This window comes from Poecilia formosa, unplaced genomic scaffold, assembly GCF_000485575.1.
Source record: "Poecilia formosa unplaced genomic scaffold, Poecilia_formosa-5.1.2 Scaffold71, whole genome shotgun sequence".
In the NCBI taxonomy this organism is placed as follows: domain Eukaryota; kingdom Metazoa; phylum Chordata; class Actinopteri; order Cyprinodontiformes; family Poeciliidae; genus Poecilia; species Poecilia formosa.
Genome location: NW_006800010.1, coordinates 1087791 through 1105251, shown reverse-complemented (window position 1 = coordinate 1105251; position 17461 = coordinate 1087791). Strand labels below are relative to the sequence as shown.

The following is a 17461-nucleotide window of genomic DNA, read 5'->3' as shown; positions in this document are numbered from 1 at the left end:
TAACTAAATTAACGCTGCTTTTATCAGTCATTGCTCCAGACATCTTAAAAATGACACTTGTTTATTAGGAATTATTTTTAATGTGAACTACAAAAACAGAAGTCGACAGCATGAATGTAAGACTTTTCCTCTCACACTACATGGGTGTGGTCTACCACATGGATGATTTCCATTGTAAGGTCGAGAAATTAGGACACACAAACACATTTTTTTTTTTAAATCTTTACAATATAAAACAGCAGTGGCCCCATCTACCTGATACACCAGATGGCAACCCATGCAACACCCTCCACTCTATGTTGTCCGTCCTTTAACCTACAGTCATCGCAGATCTTCAGCTGCCAAATCAGTCCACCTTTAAATCAAATGTGGCGCAGAGATAGGTGGGGGGCGGGGGGGTAGATGATGAGAGGGGCTGGTTTACGAGCGAGAAACAAAAGATGTCAGTGTTTGCTCTTCTTAGATTTCTTGTGAGATCGGTGGGGGGATCTAGATCTGGAGCGGGACTTCTTGGTTGATTTCTTGGGTGTCCTGGAGCGCGACCGCCTCGATCGCTTCGGTGTGCGAGGTGAAGATGGAGATCTAGTGGGATTAAAGGGACATTACACATTCAAGAGTTCCTAAAAACAGCTCAAGTTTTAAAAAATCTCCCTTAATACGATTTAATCTAGGTGTTTCCATACACGTTAAAAAGAAAAGCTTTATTTGTTCCCAAGCTCTACCTGCTGCTTTTTATGTTTCCACTTAATTTTTCTCTCTGAATGCCATCTAGATAATTAATAGACTGGTCCCTCTTGCAGTATGTATGTAAACTTTGAAAAGTCACACGCATAACTAAGGACAACTTCAGAGTAACAAATTAACCAACAATCTTATTTTAGGACTGGACGGGGAAGACGGGAAACCAGCTAGAACAAATGTTTAAATGCAGTGTATGACGTTTACCTCTTGGACGATTTTTTGTTGCTGGACCGAGGAGAGTCTTTATGGGACGAGCGTGACGATGTGTCTTTAGAGTACGACCGATCGGAGCGTTCCGATCTCTCCGAGCGCTCTGAACGCGGCGAGGACGACCGGCCTCGCCTGCTGCCGCTCCTCAACGGACTGGGAGAGCCGCTGTGATGCCGCTTTCTGAGAGGAGGGGGAGGCGTGTCGGATGGCACGTTAGTCGAGCTGAAGCTTTACTTTTAGAAATCTGACTCTACTTAAAATGTCCGCATCACCTTTCTTTCCTGGTTGGCGTGTCATCCTTCTCCTTTTCCTTCTTCAGTTCTTTTAACCGCGCCTCTGCTTTCTCCTTTTCCTTTTTCTCCCTTTCTTTCTCACGCTCAAGTTTCTCTTTTTCCTTCTCCTTTTTAAAAAGAAAGGAGTTTGGTTATTGTTTTGTCCTGTATCATACATTAGAGGGAACAATAACCGAGGTTCCTACCTTCTGTAGCAGTTTGTCCCTGTAGTGCTCCACCTGCTCCTGGATACTCTGCCCAGGCTTCTTGGGCCTTTTCCCAGACTCCAGCTCATCCTGGAACTTCATGACTTTAACCTGTTGTGGAAGATGTAATGCACCATGACGTCCTGCTACTATGCATTCTCCTCACTGGCATAATCTTCTTGTCTTGATCTTTTAATCGTTTTTGTCAACAAATAACCAGACCAAACACATGCTAAACTGTGACAATACAACAAAATTATCTGCAGAGCACAACTTAAAAAAACAACTAAATACAAGCATTTGACGCAGCCTTATGGAGCATGTAGGAGCCAAGCACCAAAACATCAGAGCAATGTTCACTGGTAAGTACTCAGAGCTCCAGAGCAGCAAATGCGTAAATACTGTATGTTACTGGGAATTATGGAAAATTATCAGTATTTATAACATCGTGCGTCACACAATGACTGTTTAAATAAACCCTGACACGCTAGAAAACAACAGGGCCAGGGGAATAAAAATCCTGCCATAAACTAACAAAAAAATAATGTTAAATTGCACTTTTTAGGTTTATCATAAACGTTGTGAAATATGAACAGGAAATTGTTTTAAAAAGATTTTAAAAAGTTATAGGTAATATAATGTTATAAAGACTATTTCAAATGAATACATATAGTGGTCACAAAACCAGCAGAAAGGTAGTAAATGCTGTTTTACAGCCGCAGAGCAAGTTATTTACGACCAGATTACTGGTCTGATAAGGAAGCAGTAGGAAAGTTCAACACATTTTTATCTGATTAGATCCCAAACCGCAACGTAAACTTCGGCCGTTTGAATGGAGACCAGCTAAAATCTCCACTAATTCAACATGCGATACTTAAAACTTGACAGCTCTTGCTGCTGTGTTTTACATTTCTAACTGCGTTGCTGTGATTCCTCGGATCACCTGATAAACCGGAATTTTCTGAATGAGCGGAACAGATTATGCAGGCAGTTGTTCAGCTCTTCAAGTGAATTTTCCATACTTTAAAAAAAGACGCGTGCCAAGAAACCAACTTAGTTAAAATGAGGAATCTACAATTTCTAATATGAACTATGGTCAGATATCCAGCCAGCTACTGCATGTAGAACAGAGGCTGACCAGTTGCTACAAAACATGTTTTTTTTTTCTTCCCCAAAATCTTTTTGTGCTATTTATTTAAATCAATTCACTTCAAAAAGAAAACATTTCAATCAATCATTTACATTATTTAGACATATATTTTAGTTTGTAAAATAGATAAAAAAAAAAAAAAAACCTCAATCTCTCTGAGCTTGGTGCGTTTCTCCTCATTCATTTCGGACATCTTGGCTTTGAGGTCAGAGTCGTCTCTGATGGGGTTGGAGTAGCTCTGATTATCCTCTGAGCGAGGGCTCCTGTCGTCATCATCGCTGTCTGCTTCGCCCCTACGGAAATATAATGAGGTGGTGAAAATATTCTGCAAATTCATAAGTATATACCATGATGAGCAGATGGAAGACAAAAGGCATCTTACTTCTTTGATTCTTCCGGTTGCTCAAATATCTCCCATTTTGAGGTTGTTACAGCTGAGGAGTGAAGACGTTCAATTAAAAAGACAGGAAAATTCAAATATGATCGACAGGTAGAGGCTTCCCAACGTTACCTTGCGCCTGCAACTCTGCCTCATCCACCGCTTCCCATTTTGAGGGTGCAACCTTGAAAGTCGCTCCCGCTGACTGATCCACTGTCAAAACCAGAATAAAAGTTATTAATTGGCGATTTTGAAACAATCCATAATGATCATTTATATCTGGGAGTGTCCTGATCAGGACTTTGCCCTCCTCAGGCCTCTCTGTGTGGGTCCCCGCTTCACTCACGAGGTACTCCATCGATGTCATCGTCAATGGACTTAATAGGAACCCCGTCTAAATCATCGAGAGGAGCTCCATCGATTGGTGCCCCATCGATGGGTACTGCATCAATAGGGACCCCATCCACGTCCTCCAGAGGGGCTCCATCTACGAACTCCCCCAGAGGGGCCCCGTCGAGGTCTTCTGCAGGTTCGGGCTGAAACAAGACGAGGAGGAGAAAAATCAAGCATCATGTCTAAGTGAAAATACAAATTTGGGGATGCATGTGTGATTTATTACCTCTACAACAAGAGGGACCTCCTTTTCCGAGGAGAGATTAACAAGTCCAAGGAAGATATTCTGCAGCTTAATGAGAAAGGGGTCAGGGTATACAGCCCAATCCTCCCATGCCCGGAAACATGACATCACTCGTTGCTATCACGACAAAGAAAAAAAGGAAGCAAACACGTGAGCTGAGTGATATGAATCGCCGGCGAAGCAAACTGTCGTGAAGTTTGACAAACCAACCTTGAAGTTCTCGCTCTGCAGGTGTCCTTGTATCGTCTTGTATGTGGCGTTGAGATCAGCGAAAATCTGGCTCAGCTTCGTCTCAAAACTATTTAGAACAAAAGGCAGATTTACTCACCGAGATTCATTTATTTAAAACAACCAAACTATCAATTCTGTTTAAACTAAACTTACTATTTTCTGTAGTAAGACGCATTGGACACTTTGGCAGAAGAGTTGTACAGCACATCGGAAACAAGATATAACCGTGCAATCTGAAAGATTAACAAGCAGCATGACAGTTAGAGGCCGCCGACGAACGGTTGGAGGGAGGCAGCACCGAGCTCTGGACGTGCCTTCTTTGGTAGAGGGGTCTTCAGAATGGAGAGGGACTCGGTGATGCACTCCACAATCTCCTCAGCAGCTTCAGCGTGGTTTAGACAAAACAGCATGGCCTCGGCCACGTCTCCTCTCCTCGGAGACAGACCGCGGAGCATCTCCTCCAGTTTGTCCCGCTCCCTGAACACAGCATCACTTTATAACCGATCACAGTTCATCCTGAAGGTGGCTAACTCCAGACCAAACAGAAGGTATTCCGATTGTTCTACATGTGTTGAACTGCATTCAAAACAAACTGGAATGCAATTATGCTGCACACAAAGTGAGGAGATAATTCAGCTCTGTTAGAACAGAAACATGCTGAACATCGCCCCCTGAGGGCCAAAGTTGGCCACCCATGGTTCATACTCGCATATCAAATCCAGTAGCTGTATCTAATCATCCATTTTTCTTGTCCTCCACTTATTTGATGATGGATTGCAGGTGCAACAGGTCTAGAAGTGAAACCCAGACTTCCTTCTCAGCAAGACTCAAAAGCTCCCCCTAGTGGGTGTCATTTATGGACTCAGTGCATACTCTCATGGGGTGAGTTTGAGCCAAATCCATAACTGAGGGTGGGCCTATAAGTTAGCAATTTATGTCCGATATTTATGTTTTCCTTTGAAAAAGGTTTTCGGCTTTACTGTTTATAATAAATAACTATGATAAGATGTGTTTTTAAATATGTTGTAGACATAAAATCAACATGAACCTCATCAATAATCACGAGTTAAACAGCCAGGTAAAGTCCAATCATATTCTGAATAAAATGTGCAACCATTTTAGGTCATAATCCTACTCTTCTTTCAAGGAGCCTTTCTTGTTTCCCTCCTCCTCTTCTTCCTCTTCATCACCATCATCATACGGACCGTGTAGGTACGGATTAAGAGGAGGCGGACGCCACAAAGAGCCATTTTTAAACATTCTAAAGTCCTCTGTTCGCCATTTGGCCGGGGATTCACCCTGAAAAATTAAGCATTTACATTTAATATAAAGATGTGGAAACAAGTGGAGGAAATCTGATCACAAGGTAAAGTTTTATTTTATTTTTTTTTCCCTCTCTCAATTTTAACGACAAACCTGTAGTATAGTGTAGAGCTTCCAACGATAGTATACGTGTGCCGGGCTCTGGTTGTCAAATAAAAACCTGGAAGAAAACAACAACCATCAGTCTTATCTGTGTAAACAGTCAGCTAATAGCAGAGACTATACTCTTCTAGCATATTTGTTGGGCAATTTTAACTGACCTGTACATTGGATTGTTGATTTCTCTGTTCATGATCATGGCTTCAAACATTGGGCCTTCACGCACCACAAATTCGATCATGCGGTGGATGAGAGAGAGCAGATTCCTACAAGAAAGACACAGTTAAAGCAAACTGATTCAGACTGGACGGGAGTCTTGAGCACTACTTCCTGCCTCCCTCATTAAAGCATAAATTACGCTTGGCGGTTTGACACCCACAACAGTTCTCTGAAAATTACATTATTCATCATTTGTAATTACGCCGTTTATCACTGGAAACGCTGCAGCTACGACCATAAACATCCACTTTTTGGATACGACAAAAAAATGATCTGGAAGAGTGACACAAGCAGATGGTGCCTAAATGCTCTGGAAATGTACAATAATATGTTTTGTTGAAAGGAAATCTGATGGGGGCTGAAAAACTGTTGAAGGGGTGTCAAATCACCAGTTAAATACAACTGTAACTACATATCCCGGTCAACATTGACATAAATACCAAAAATTACATTTTAACATGAAAACAATCATGAATTTAAAATATATTAATCTTTTCTATTGCTTAAATTAACTCATTGTTAAAAGGTTTTTTTTTTTATTTAAGACCTTAATGCCTTCCAAATAAATAAGTTAACTTAAAGGCTTTTTAAATTATTCTCAATTTACTTTAAAAAATTATTGAGAGATTAATTTATGTGATTGATGAAATTTCAGTCCTATGAAATAAAGAGATTTAAGGCTTTTTAAAGACCCTTTGGAAACCCTGTGATATGTTAAATACCAGTGTTCACTAAGGCAAAAGTGCAACTGATTTTAATTACATTGCACTGCCAGAATTACGTCAAATAAATTACCCTACTCAAAAATGATACAGAAAGGACAGAGGGAGCTGTACATATCTGGAGAAGAAGTGGGGAGCACTGAAATGACATTGTTTTGACAAAAATATTTTGCCAATACAATGGCTTTTACGTCCCACTCAACTCCAGACTAGTTCTTAAAAAAAAAAAAAAAAAAAAAAAAGACAGGATTCTTTGCCTGACTTAGACAATCAACTGGTGGACTTTGTGCTCACTGAATATGGTGCAGAAGAGATTATTTAAACACTTGTGACGATTTTAAGGGAAATGTGTCCTGCAGCTTGAAAACAATCAGCCAATAAAGACAAGTGGCGCCTTTCATTTGACAACACAGATAACATTGATGTGTATTGGAGCCGATCGTACCAATGGCGGGGTAAAATTCTGTATACTTTCCCAATCCATCCCATGATGCTTTTCAGGTCCCTCGCTGCTGCCGACTGTTCAACTTGTGCTGCTCACCAAGGCCAATGTCAAAGGTCATTCAGAAGCTAATTCTAAGGTGGGTTTCTTGGCTGGGGGGCCAGATTTACTGAGCTCACCCACAGAGTGACAGAGGCCAAGGGGGGAGACGGTCTGAGTGAGCAATGGCCAGAGAGGTGGCTTCAGATCTAGAATCAGCAGGTCGTGAATGTGGTAGAGCTCAATGTCACTAATCTAGATTAACACAATCAACTGTTTATGATGTGGAAGTATGAAAGGTGGTGATGCTTTGCTACAGATTTAAAGGGACGGATTTTTTGGAGTGAGGTTTTGTGTTGCAAACCCTGGTTATTCCCTCATCTATAGTAGAGAGATTTAATTTCACAAACAGTTTTATTATAGAAATATGTGATGCAGGAAGCCATTAAAGGAAAACTATGTTCCACAAAATGCTGAACATTTAGATTCCAACCTCTGTAGGTTAATGAAACATTTTGGACTTGGAAGCTTTTTGGAAATCTCAAGAGTTAAGGTAAAGGCCCACATTCTACAGAACAGACACAGAGGTTGCCATTTTAATCATGCTAACCACAAAAAGTGCTAATATAAGACAGAGTAGAACCACCTTTTCTCCTTATCAAAGCTTGTTTTCCAAGCAGGAAGGATATTTTGAATTATGTCCTTATATCTTCCTCCTCCTAAAAAGATAAATCTTAATTGGCTAAATTCAGAATCTAAGCTTTACAAATAAAAATCAGCCATAGACAGTTTTTTATAAGTGCATCTCTACACACAAGACCATTTTGGGGGATGTTTAACACCTACACCTCCAAAAGAGACCACTGCATTTGCTAGTTTTTTTAAGACGGTGAATAAAATCTGTTTGATCGCATAAAATGATATCAGCGAAGAGATGACGAGACAATTGGTTAATGTCGCTGTAATTATCTGAGACCAGAGCCACTTCTTGACTAGCTGTTAGCTTCCACTACTCTCAAGATTTATTCACTTTTCAAAAAACACCATTCAACGTAATATTTCACTAAAAGCCATTTCAGTTTCCCTAAAAGCAAGGGCACCGATACTAAAAAAACAAACAAAAAAACCTCTCTTCAAAAAATCTCAACTCAACTAATCGTTTTAAAGGAAAACATGAAGAATGGAGATAAATGAAGGAGTGAGATAAAATGTGTTGGTGCTACATTATGTGCAAGCATAAAAACAGAATCCATTTGTCTCAACCATTGCTCATCCACACTGAGCTGCCCCCCCTGTAGCATGCAGTGATCAATTGATCAAACTTTTAGCTTCAAAATGGGATGTTAGGTTTTTTTGTTTCTAAGTTTGTACACCAATTTGAAAAAAGAAAAAAACATGTACCTTTCTGTTGGGATAACCACTTTGACTATGGCTTGCGACAGAGTCTGTATATGAAGTCACATCAGATAATAAACAATAGAATGTGAGTATTGTTAAATAGGCAACAGGAGAAAAATATAAAAAATGCATTTCAAACTTCACAGAGAGAACACATTTCCTTTTACTAAACGCCAAAAACCCATAAACACTTACGTATAAGACAAGCTAACTGAATATATCCAAACTTTTCCCTATTAAAATCTAGTAAATGAAATTTAACAAGGAAAAAAAAAAATCTAATAAACTATAAATAAAACCTGTGCTGACTGCTAACTACTATAGCTAACACAATACCAGCACAATTAAACACTACCATATACCATGAAAGCTCAGGCTGACATTCTGAGTTACCTTCTCAAACTCCTCCTTGTTTTTGGGTGGAGGAATCATTGGAGCATTGGGGTTCTTTAGCCTCTCTCGGGGCTGCGCGTTGAAGGGTAGGCCGGAGGGAGGGGGCGGGAGTGTATGCTCCATCATGGAGGGAGGGATATATATGGGATGGGGAGGGATGGGCACACCTTTGCCCCATCCTAATTTCATTTCAAAGTTCATGATCATTTTCCCTGTAATTAAAGGAAAGCAGAAAAAAAAAAAGAAGTGTTTACATCATGAGGGTGGAGTAAAATACCAGTTCTGCGGTCTTTATGAACGAAAAACGTACCATTTAGGTTCTTGAGGGCTCGCTCAGCATCCCTCCTGTTCATAAAGGCCACAAATCCACAGTTCCTCTCCCGAGCTCGCTCCTCGTCCGTCCTCGGCCACATGATTTTCACGCTGGCCAGAGGGCCATACCGCCCGAATTCTTGACACAACATCTCCTCATTCATCTGTAATGAGCCAAATAGGAAATATTTATGAAAATATGCAGAGACAAAAATAACCATCTGGAAAACACATAATTCTCTGCAGGATTCGATATCTGGGTTAAACAGTATTTGAAACTACAGCATTCAATTCAAGTCAAAGCTGTTTCACTAAGCTCTTTTTGTCTTCTTTTGCCTTTCAATACAAGAAAAAGAAAGAAAGGTACCTGTGGATTGATGTTTCCAAGATACAAGTTAGTAGTGGATGGATCGCCGACATCATGGGATCCTGGCGCGCAGTCGTCCAAAACTGCAGACACAGAAATGAGAAAAGAATTTCCCGTTGCTGTCTGAAACCTCGACTCGATTTCTCAGCAAGTTGGAGATATTCACGGTCACTGTATTAAGTCAAAATTACCACTGGACGGACGGTTTCTTCTTGAAGAACCATCCGCTAAAAGAAGCAGAAAAGCAGTATAAATTTTGTTTCAGGGTGAAAGGAGCACACAGGGGGGCGGGGAGCTGAGTGAGGCGTGCTGGACGGGGCCGCGTCGGCCATGTTAGTGCACAGAAGGCGTTAAAAGCAGCTTAAATTCACTCACAGGAGCGTCTTCCCTCCGATCCCGGCAGAGGCTCGAAGCGACTGACGCGTCCTTTCATCCGGTGTCTTTCGTCCCTTTCTTCTTGGATTCTGAAACAAGTGGCACATGTTGAAATTAAGAAAAAATATATTTTGTGATGTTATAAAAAAACAAACACAGACCAATAGAAAGTAATATTGTCATATGATAAATCATACTGTTTAAGTTCTTCTTTAAAAAGTTCCAAGTTACTCTTCTTCTTCTCCTTTTCACTGCCCTTCTTTAAAGTCTGAGAAACAGAAACATATTATTACTAACAAAATAAATTGTAAAGCACAAACAAGAGACACAATTAGTTGACCTTGAAAGCACTTACATTTCTTTTGTCTGCTGGTAAAAACTGAGACGGAGTCTCCAAAGGCAGGATGCTTTTTGGCTGGGTCTCAAAACGGGATTTGGGCTTGTACAACTTTCCCCTTTTGTCATCAGAAGCCGATTCCTCTGAAAAGACAAACCGTATTCTTATTTCAAAATCCTCCTGTTAATGTTTTTGGTTTAAAGTAGAGACGCGGCCGGAAATAGCATCGTGACTAGTATTTTACCCTCATCAGAGATCAATTTGTTAGAAACTAAAAATCCAATCTCTTTGCCAGTCATTGAACAGCACCACACCAAAGCAACCCGAGGCAAGATTAACACTCTTTGGTGTGGGAGCTGTTGCTAAAAATAAAGATGCAACTTAATTAACATTTTCAGGATGAGTAGTATCAAAAGAGAAGCTAGAGGAAGCATGAGGATGTAGGAGGTTTTAATATTTCTCGGTGTCCTGGAGCGTGTTGGATTAGCAAATGTTGACAGTTTTGCAGTAAACCTTGAAGTTCAGGTAAAGAGCCACGAACTACACAGGGAATACAACCAGGCACTGTTGCTAGTAATGCTGGCCACAATATAAATACTAAAATTAAAAAAAAAGTTTAAAAAGTAAATTCTGATCTTATTGTATTGCAAATGTATTTAAGATCTGTGTAACTCCAACTGCTCTGTCTTAGTCTGACTTTAAAGTTGTCAGCATTGTCAGCACACATGAAGAAGAGCTAATGATTGACTACTGAAAGGATCCTAAGGGCTCATAAAAATGCAAGATTGTGATACATTGCTTTTTCAGAAGTGCAAAAGAAAAAAATCAGAATACAGTTATATTTTATATTTAAAGGATGTTTCTCTATTTAGTTATTTATAATTCTGAGATTTAGAGAATTGCTTATTAGAAATTTTCTACTTTATAAGCCCCTCTTATTTTACTTTCAGTCTGTTTCTTCCGAGGCAATTTTTTTAATTGTACAAAACCAATGCAGTTGCATTCGTAGTTATTCAGACAAATTTAAACCCAAAATGCTATATTTTAGGAGAAAACATACTATTACATCCTAAAATTAGAGAACAGATAATATGAGGGCCTTAGAAATCTGTCAAGATGTCTGATCAGTGCATGTCCAGCTCATATAAAATGCTTTTGCATTGTTTCTCAGCATGTAATGCAAACACTACTTCCTGTCAAACATAAATAAGACCATTTCTAATTTCCAAAGCAATTTAGCACAATTATCTCCCACAGTTGACCTGTTTTCTTTCTTGGGTAAAAATGTTCTTTCTTAAATTAACACCTTGCCCCTGCAATGATTATACTCACATCCATTTTCTTATGTAAAAAAAAAAAAAAAAACATAAGCGGTATAAAACATAGTAATGCCACCTTTTGCAGCATGACATGTAACTAGCGCTAGTTACATGTCATGACAAAGATTATCACAGCTTGTAGTTATGTAATCGATAAAAGCCCAAATACTGCACCTTTTGATGCATTTGCAAGACCCCCTCTGACAAATGCTTTGACCTTGTTCTCTCCTCCTCCTTCAAAAGCAGCGAGAAACTCTTCATAAATCTCTGCCGCTGCTCGCTCATCTTCCTGAATACGAGAAAAATCAACATAAAAGAAGCAGGTATGCAGCAAAACATACTTAATGAAACCTTGTAGAAACTAATTACATGAGTAATCTTAATTATAAACAGAAGTGCAAACTTGCCTTTTTCTTTATTTCATCTTGTTCCTTCTTGCTTAAAGTTCTTTTCGCCACAGCCATCTTGCCAATGCTGAAAGACTTGAGTTTGCTCTCAAGCAGCGCCTGTCGATGTAAACAAAGAGCAGCTACGATTCAGGACAATGTTTACTACTAGCACCCAGAATGACAATTTCTATAATCAACAACACATTCAGGTAATCAGAAGCTGAGCTGGGTTTGCTCAGTGGTGTTCTGACAAAATGACAGACACTCTGACAGCTAATTTGTGCATAACTGCAAATTATGATGCTACATATACAACGAAAGCTGCAAAAGCCAGACAACATAACTGTTTAGGACTGTTTGCGTTTCGTTTACTGTAATTTTTTCTTCGAAATTACAGTCTGACGTCTAAAAATTAACCAGAGGCCTAGCAGCTCGGTGTAAGCTGCAGCGGGACTGCTTGAATACAGCACGCTGAGCTGCTAACGTTACCATGACGTCTGTCCCTTAGTGAGAATATACATTAAATTTTATATTTTAAAATTCATAATTTGTGTGGTGACAACTTTAAGTTATTAGCTTTGCCTTGATGTGGTTTGTAAATAGCTACACCGACTTAGTCCCGGGGTGCATTAGCTAAATGGTTAGCCTAGCCATGCTAGCATGGATAGGTTTCGGTAGAGCGGGGTGTCACTTTTCAGTAAGCGCGCGTAGCTCTTGCGGCAGCTACTATGTTAACACCAAACGATTTCCGTGAATCTACAAAAAATACAGGTCTCACTACGATAGGAACAGCTTAGCTAACACGAGAACAAACGGTAAATTTCACCTTAGCGCTAGCTTTTTGAGAGCCAGGCGTTCGGTCCGCCATCTTTCTGTGCAACTGAAAAGGAAATCGATCACCGATAGCAGCTAAGTTGAATGCACAGGATCTACAATCGAACGTCGAGTCAGTGAGAATGTTGTGTTTGCTAAACTAGGGAAAAAAACAATGAAGAATTTGCTTTTTTTTTAAAGGTATGTTAAATATGGCCTACTACAATTTCTTTTGTTTTGGAAATATGTGATTTTAATTTATATATTGTTAATTTATGGGGTCTATTTTGGGCTTTCAAGGCTGCAGCTATCTGTCTTGCTTGGAAACCTTTTTTTTCCAAGACTGTTTCCTTTCACTGAACTTTCCATTGATATAAAGTGTCAGCACCTTGTGTAAACCTTTTACACAAAGGTACCTTGGGAAAGGTACCTGTCTTGGTACCTTTCCCAAGAAAGGTACCAGTCAACTGTCAATTTAGCATTTTTTCTATCTCTGTTTTTTTTTTTTTTAAATCTTAGATTATATTAAAATTTCTTGGGAGAAAATGAGAGAATGTGAATTCACCCTTTCTTTCGGAATTAAACCAGCTTGGTGTAAATTTGGAGACTCACCTTTAGTGTGTCATATAACTCCAGCAGGTGGCGCTTTCCTTCCACCCACTTGAGATTGACGCCTCATTGTCTTTTGACGTTCGTGACGATTCGTCTTTATCATTATTAAAATGAATATTGCTCTTTTCACCCCTCCCCCCGCCTTTTTTTTTTGTCTTAGCCGGACTAGCTCAAACTAAGTTGATCTGCAATTCCCTAAAAAATGGGATACAGAGTTCTTTCATTCAAGCCCCTGCCACACGGGAGGAATTTGGCTACAGGAATGTCAAACCATGCATGAAAGCTCAGTCAAGTTTAATCATGCCATCTTCTTAGTGCTTTCCAGGCCAGGTGAAGTAAGGCGATATTATACACCCTTCTAGCGTCCCCTCCACCCGCCTACAGCTCAACTCCTGAGCTGTAGGAGTTTGTCCCCTCCTACAGCTCAGGACAAACTCTATATTCATGTGCTCGATCTTGCAGTTGCTCAAACGCCCCACAGCAACTCCTGGGCACACCAGCCCCCTCCATCGCCTCCACAGCTTCAGCCGCTGAGCGCAATGCCACGGAGTGAAAACAAGCGCAGCGTCTGCTCCGTTCACAACACCATGTGGAGGACATGCAGTATCTTTTGCGCATGGACTCTGCTCTTCCTGACAGAAGTCTGTGCGCAGTCTCAGCTGAGGTATATGTTTTCTTATTATTTCGAACGTATGTAACAGAAAGGGTGACGAGGACGACAGGAGGGGTTTCGAGAGGAATATTCTGCAATCTGAGCTGCCTCTGGCCATATATTTAAGCATTCAATGTGGTTTTTATTTGCTAAAAACTTATTAAAATTCATATCACGTTATGTTTTTTTTTTTTTTTTTTAAATCCTGTTTTGTTATAATACCATTATGTGAAACTTGTCCCCTTCAGAACCTTTACATGTGGCGGAAACATCACAGGGGAGTCTGGAGTCATCGGAAGCCAAGGTTACCCAGGAGTTTACCCTCCAAACACCAAATGCGTGTGGAGAATCACAGTGAGTCCAGTTAGCTGCATATTTACCTGTTTGTTAACCATGATTTAAGAACACGATGGAGGAAAAAAAATAAGTTTGATAGTTCCGAAAATTCTAAAGAGCTGAACTAGTCAAATATGACAGATCTAACTACTAGTTTCATTCTAAAAATACTTTTGAGCAGCCACATCAGACTGAGTTTGTTCTTTCTTTAGCTGCTCGGTTTTTTACGTAACTCTACTCTTAGGCAGGAGCTGATTAAGATGCTGCTCTGTACAGTATGTTCTTACCACCTCAGCATATGGAATGTGCAGAACTGGTTGACAAATGTATCTTTAAAAAAATGTTTCCAGACTTTGACTGGGCCATTTTAACACTTAACATGCTTTCATCCGAACCAATTTCAGCAATGCACTTTTTCTTGTCGATGTGCAGTGAAGGGCAGATTTGTCATGATGTAGAGGAGCAATAGTTGGGCTCCTGATAGATTTTCCCACTTGAGCTGTGGATCTGTGCAGCTCCACCAAAGTCACAATTGGTGACAAAAACCAAAAACCAGGAGTTGTTTTCCATCTACTTCACAATGATGCACAACTTTGTATTGATGTGTGATGTGAAACCCAAATGAAATGCATAGCAGCAGTAAAATACCACATCGATTAGACAGTTTGCTTTGTCCATTATGGGCTGTCTAGTTTGGAACACATTACCAACTGAATTTAATCTAATTTCTGAAATGAAATTATTCAAAACAAAGGTTAAGAGTTGGATGAAAGACTAAGCTGCACCCCTTCATTTACTGTGTTTTGATGCAGATCACATTTGACATGGAAGGTATTTGTTTATCATTAATTAATTATTTGCATTGGATGTTGTTTTTATAATCTATGTGACATTCTACTTATTCTATGCACCACAAGTGCATGGAGCAAGTAAAACCGTGTCATCATTAACAAATGAACTTTGCTGTGTTCTATGCCATGTGAAATTTTCAACCTTAGGTTCCTGAAAGCAAGGTGGTCATACTGACATTTCGCTCGATTGATCTGGAGAACGACAACCTTTGTCGCTATGACTACGTGGACGTACACAGTGGCCATGTCAACGGCCAGAGACTTGGTCGTTTCTGTGGGACCTTCAAGCCCGGAGCCCTCGTGTCCACAGGCAACAAGATGCTCCTGCAGATGGTGTCTGATGCCAACACTGCTGGCAGTGGCTTCCTTGCGGATTTCGATAGTGCCCCTCCTCATGAGAGAGGTAGGCAAGAAGATAGGAACATGGTTACAGGAGATCCATTCTGACAATGGCTGTCTCAGGTTTTCAGGCTCGTAGCGAGCACTGTGATGGTGTTGCAAAAGAAGTTGTCCTCGAACTGTGTCAGATATCTAATCAGGACGGAATTTTCTTTCATTCATTTCCATTCATTGCAATGAAAAACAAAACAAAACTGGCACTTTATATTTACATTGTTAAAGTGTGCAAAAGCTAAAAATGAAATTGTCTAAATAGAAAATTGTTTTTTACAGAGTTTCATTAAATTTCCTTTTTTTAAAAGTCTTTCTTTTAAAAGAAAGACTTTTCTTTCTTTCTTTCTTTCTCAGTTGCTGGCTGAGAAATCACTGATGAGAGTCAATAAAAAAGAAGAAAAGAAAAAGAAAATAGTGCATTACAAGTCGTATTTGAATTAATTGATTTGTTTGTTTTTTTTACTTTTTTTTAAATAGAATTTATTTAGTCCAGATGTCAAAGAAAGCATCAAAATAGCTTGTTATAGGAATGCTAAATTTTAAAGCCAACTTAAGAATCAAGTTGTTTCATGATTTGTGGAACATAATAAAAAAAGCCAAAACTTCTGGAACGTTTGAATGAGTCTGGAAAAGCATGGAGTTTTGAAATGTGAACTAGTTTGCACAATGGAGATGACCTTAATTGACCTTAAGTGCTCTTTGCGTTTTAGCTTTTGGTGTCTAAATTGTCCTGTACAGGACTTGAAAATAAAAGTTCCTGCAAAGTAACCAAGAGGTGCATGTCAGTTTTTACTCTCAGCATGATGTGGAATTTCTCACTGCTGTTTTTTTTTTTTTTTTTTTTTTTTGCCCTTTGGAGGAATTCAGTTAAAAGCCAGTCTAAAGCATCACTTAGAGATAAATGAGTATTTTTCTGTTTGATGCCTCATCTGCTGTCTTTTCTGTGGAATTTTAATGGATGGTTCCTTGTACTTACCCATGTTCACAGCTGTAATGGATACTGTCTCGGTGTCTAGTTTGCTGGACTATGTCTTTATCGTAGCAACAAAAATAGGTTCGTATCTGAGCAGAGCGACATACTCTGTTTTTGTTGCAGTGGTCAAATTCTTTTCACACGCAGAAAAATAAGTTCAAAAGTTCACACTGACTGAACACATTTTAGAGGAGCTCTTGAATAATAAATGACATTTGAAAAATCACCCACTGAAAAACAGCTTGACATTTCACCCTCTGTCTTCATAGGTGACCAGTACTGTGGAGGCAGACTTGATAAGCCTTCTGGGACTTTCAAAACACCTAACTGGCCTGAAAAGGACTATCCAGCTGGTGTCACCTGCTTCTGGCGTATAGTGGCACCAAAAAACCAGGTCAGTCAACTGAAATTACAGGGGCACCTTAGTAAATACAAAACATATTAGTCCATTAATTAAATACAAAAATTGCAACACATCTGACATAAAGCATTTACACGTGGGAAATTAGAATAAGAAGTTTGAGAAGCAGTATCCAAGCATAATAATGAAATATTTAGTGGAAGAAAAAATATGGTAGCAAAGGAATATGAGATCATTTCTAAGAAACTGAATTTTGAGTTTTTTTATTGCCTGAGAAACAAAACTATTAAATTGATTTGAACTGATCTACCTATATATATATATATGTTTTTTTTTTTTTTTTTGTGATATTCGAATTAACAAATATATTCCCTTGAGCTTTGTGCAGTTCAAGTATCCATTACTTAGAAGAATGCAGGGCTATAAACACAATTCATCTGTGAATTATTCACTGCTGCAGATCATCGAAGTAAAGTTTGAGAAATTCGACGTTGAGCGGGACAACTACTGCCGCTACGACCACGTCTCCATTTTCAATGGGGCAGAAGTAAACGACGCCAAAAGAATCGGCAAATACTGCGGAGACAGCCCCCCAGCGTAGGTGATTTCTGTCATGCAGAAGGTACTATTTTCTAGTGAAAATCTCCATCTCGTGACTTCGTCTCAGTTCATCATCGATCCTTCTTCTCTGTGCCGCTCTTCAGGCCAGTGTTCTCGGAGGGGAATCAGCTCCTGATCCAGTTCCTGTCCGATCTCAGCCTGACTGCAGACGGCTTCATCGGACACTACAAGTTCAGACCGAAGAAGCTGCCCATCACCACCACACCACCAACCACCACCACACAGCCGGTCACCACTAGGCCCATACGTACGTAGTAACTTCATTCCTACAAAAAAATAAAATAAAATA

General features: G+C 39.7%; 2 protein-coding genes across 4 annotated transcripts in view; one reads left to right on the top strand and one right to left on the bottom strand.

Moving 5' to 3' along the window:
* Nucleotides 1-67: 67 nt before the first annotated feature.
* On the bottom strand, nucleotides 68-12493 carry u2surp (U2 snRNP-associated SURP domain containing). 3 transcript variants are annotated; one of them, XM_007555588.2, is made up of 26 exons: nucleotides 12387-12492; nucleotides 11579-11677; nucleotides 11346-11460; nucleotides 9871-9995; nucleotides 9713-9783; nucleotides 9516-9604; nucleotides 9332-9367; nucleotides 9141-9223; nucleotides 8772-8937; nucleotides 8462-8673; nucleotides 8072-8115; nucleotides 5410-5514; nucleotides 5243-5309; nucleotides 4962-5125; nucleotides 4141-4303; nucleotides 3980-4059; nucleotides 3806-3893; nucleotides 3578-3712; nucleotides 3305-3494; nucleotides 3091-3171; nucleotides 2962-3013; nucleotides 2725-2872; nucleotides 1430-1540; nucleotides 1224-1351; nucleotides 946-1131; nucleotides 68-582 (listed from the first exon to the last, which is right to left on the bottom strand). In XM_007555588.2, the coding sequence occupies exons 1-26, from the start codon at nucleotides 12426-12428 to the stop codon at nucleotides 444-446; spliced, it is 2919 nt and encodes a 972-aa protein (XP_007555650.1). In that variant the 5' UTR covers nucleotides 12429-12492; the 3' UTR covers nucleotides 68-443. The 3 variants fall into 3 exon arrangements, with proteins under 3 accessions (XP_007555650.1, XP_016528661.1, XP_016528662.1); XM_016673175.1 differs by lacking the exon at nucleotides 9332-9367 and having other exon boundaries at nucleotides 12387-12493; XM_016673176.1 differs by lacking the exons at nucleotides 8072-8115; nucleotides 8772-8937; nucleotides 9141-9223; ... (5 more) ...; nucleotides 11579-11677; nucleotides 12387-12492 and having other exon boundaries at nucleotides 8462-8539.
* Nucleotides 12494-13390: 897 nt separating this feature from the next.
* Nucleotides 13391-17461, top strand: part of pcolce2b (procollagen C-endopeptidase enhancer 2b) — a 9525-nt gene continuing 5454 nt past the window's right edge. Inside the window, exons 1-6 of the mRNA XM_007555587.2 lie at nucleotides 13391-13649; nucleotides 13886-13991; nucleotides 14972-15227; nucleotides 16460-16584; nucleotides 17012-17148; nucleotides 17256-17419. Coding sequence (XP_007555649.1) covers nucleotides 13525-13649; nucleotides 13886-13991; nucleotides 14972-15227; nucleotides 16460-16584; nucleotides 17012-17148; nucleotides 17256-17419 — 913 coding nt within the window. The 5' untranslated portion in view covers nucleotides 13391-13524. The remainder of the gene's footprint in view (nucleotides 13650-13885; nucleotides 13992-14971; nucleotides 15228-16459; nucleotides 16585-17011; nucleotides 17149-17255; nucleotides 17420-17461) is intronic.

Bases quoted from the DNA above. Each gene is read 5' to 3' on its own strand.
- u2surp (XM_007555588.2), bottom strand. From the start codon at position 12,428: ATGGCGGACCGAACGCCTGGCTCTCAAAAAGCTAGCGCTAAG. The intron at 11,678-12,386 runs GTGAAATTTACC...TTACATCGACAG, and splicing joins CTCAAAAAGCTAGCGCTAAG to GCGCTGCTTGAGAGCAAACT. The intron at 9,368-9,515 runs GTGAGTGAATTT...TGCTTCTTTTAG, and splicing joins ATCGGAGGGAAGACGCTCCT to CGGATGGTTCTTCAAGAAGA.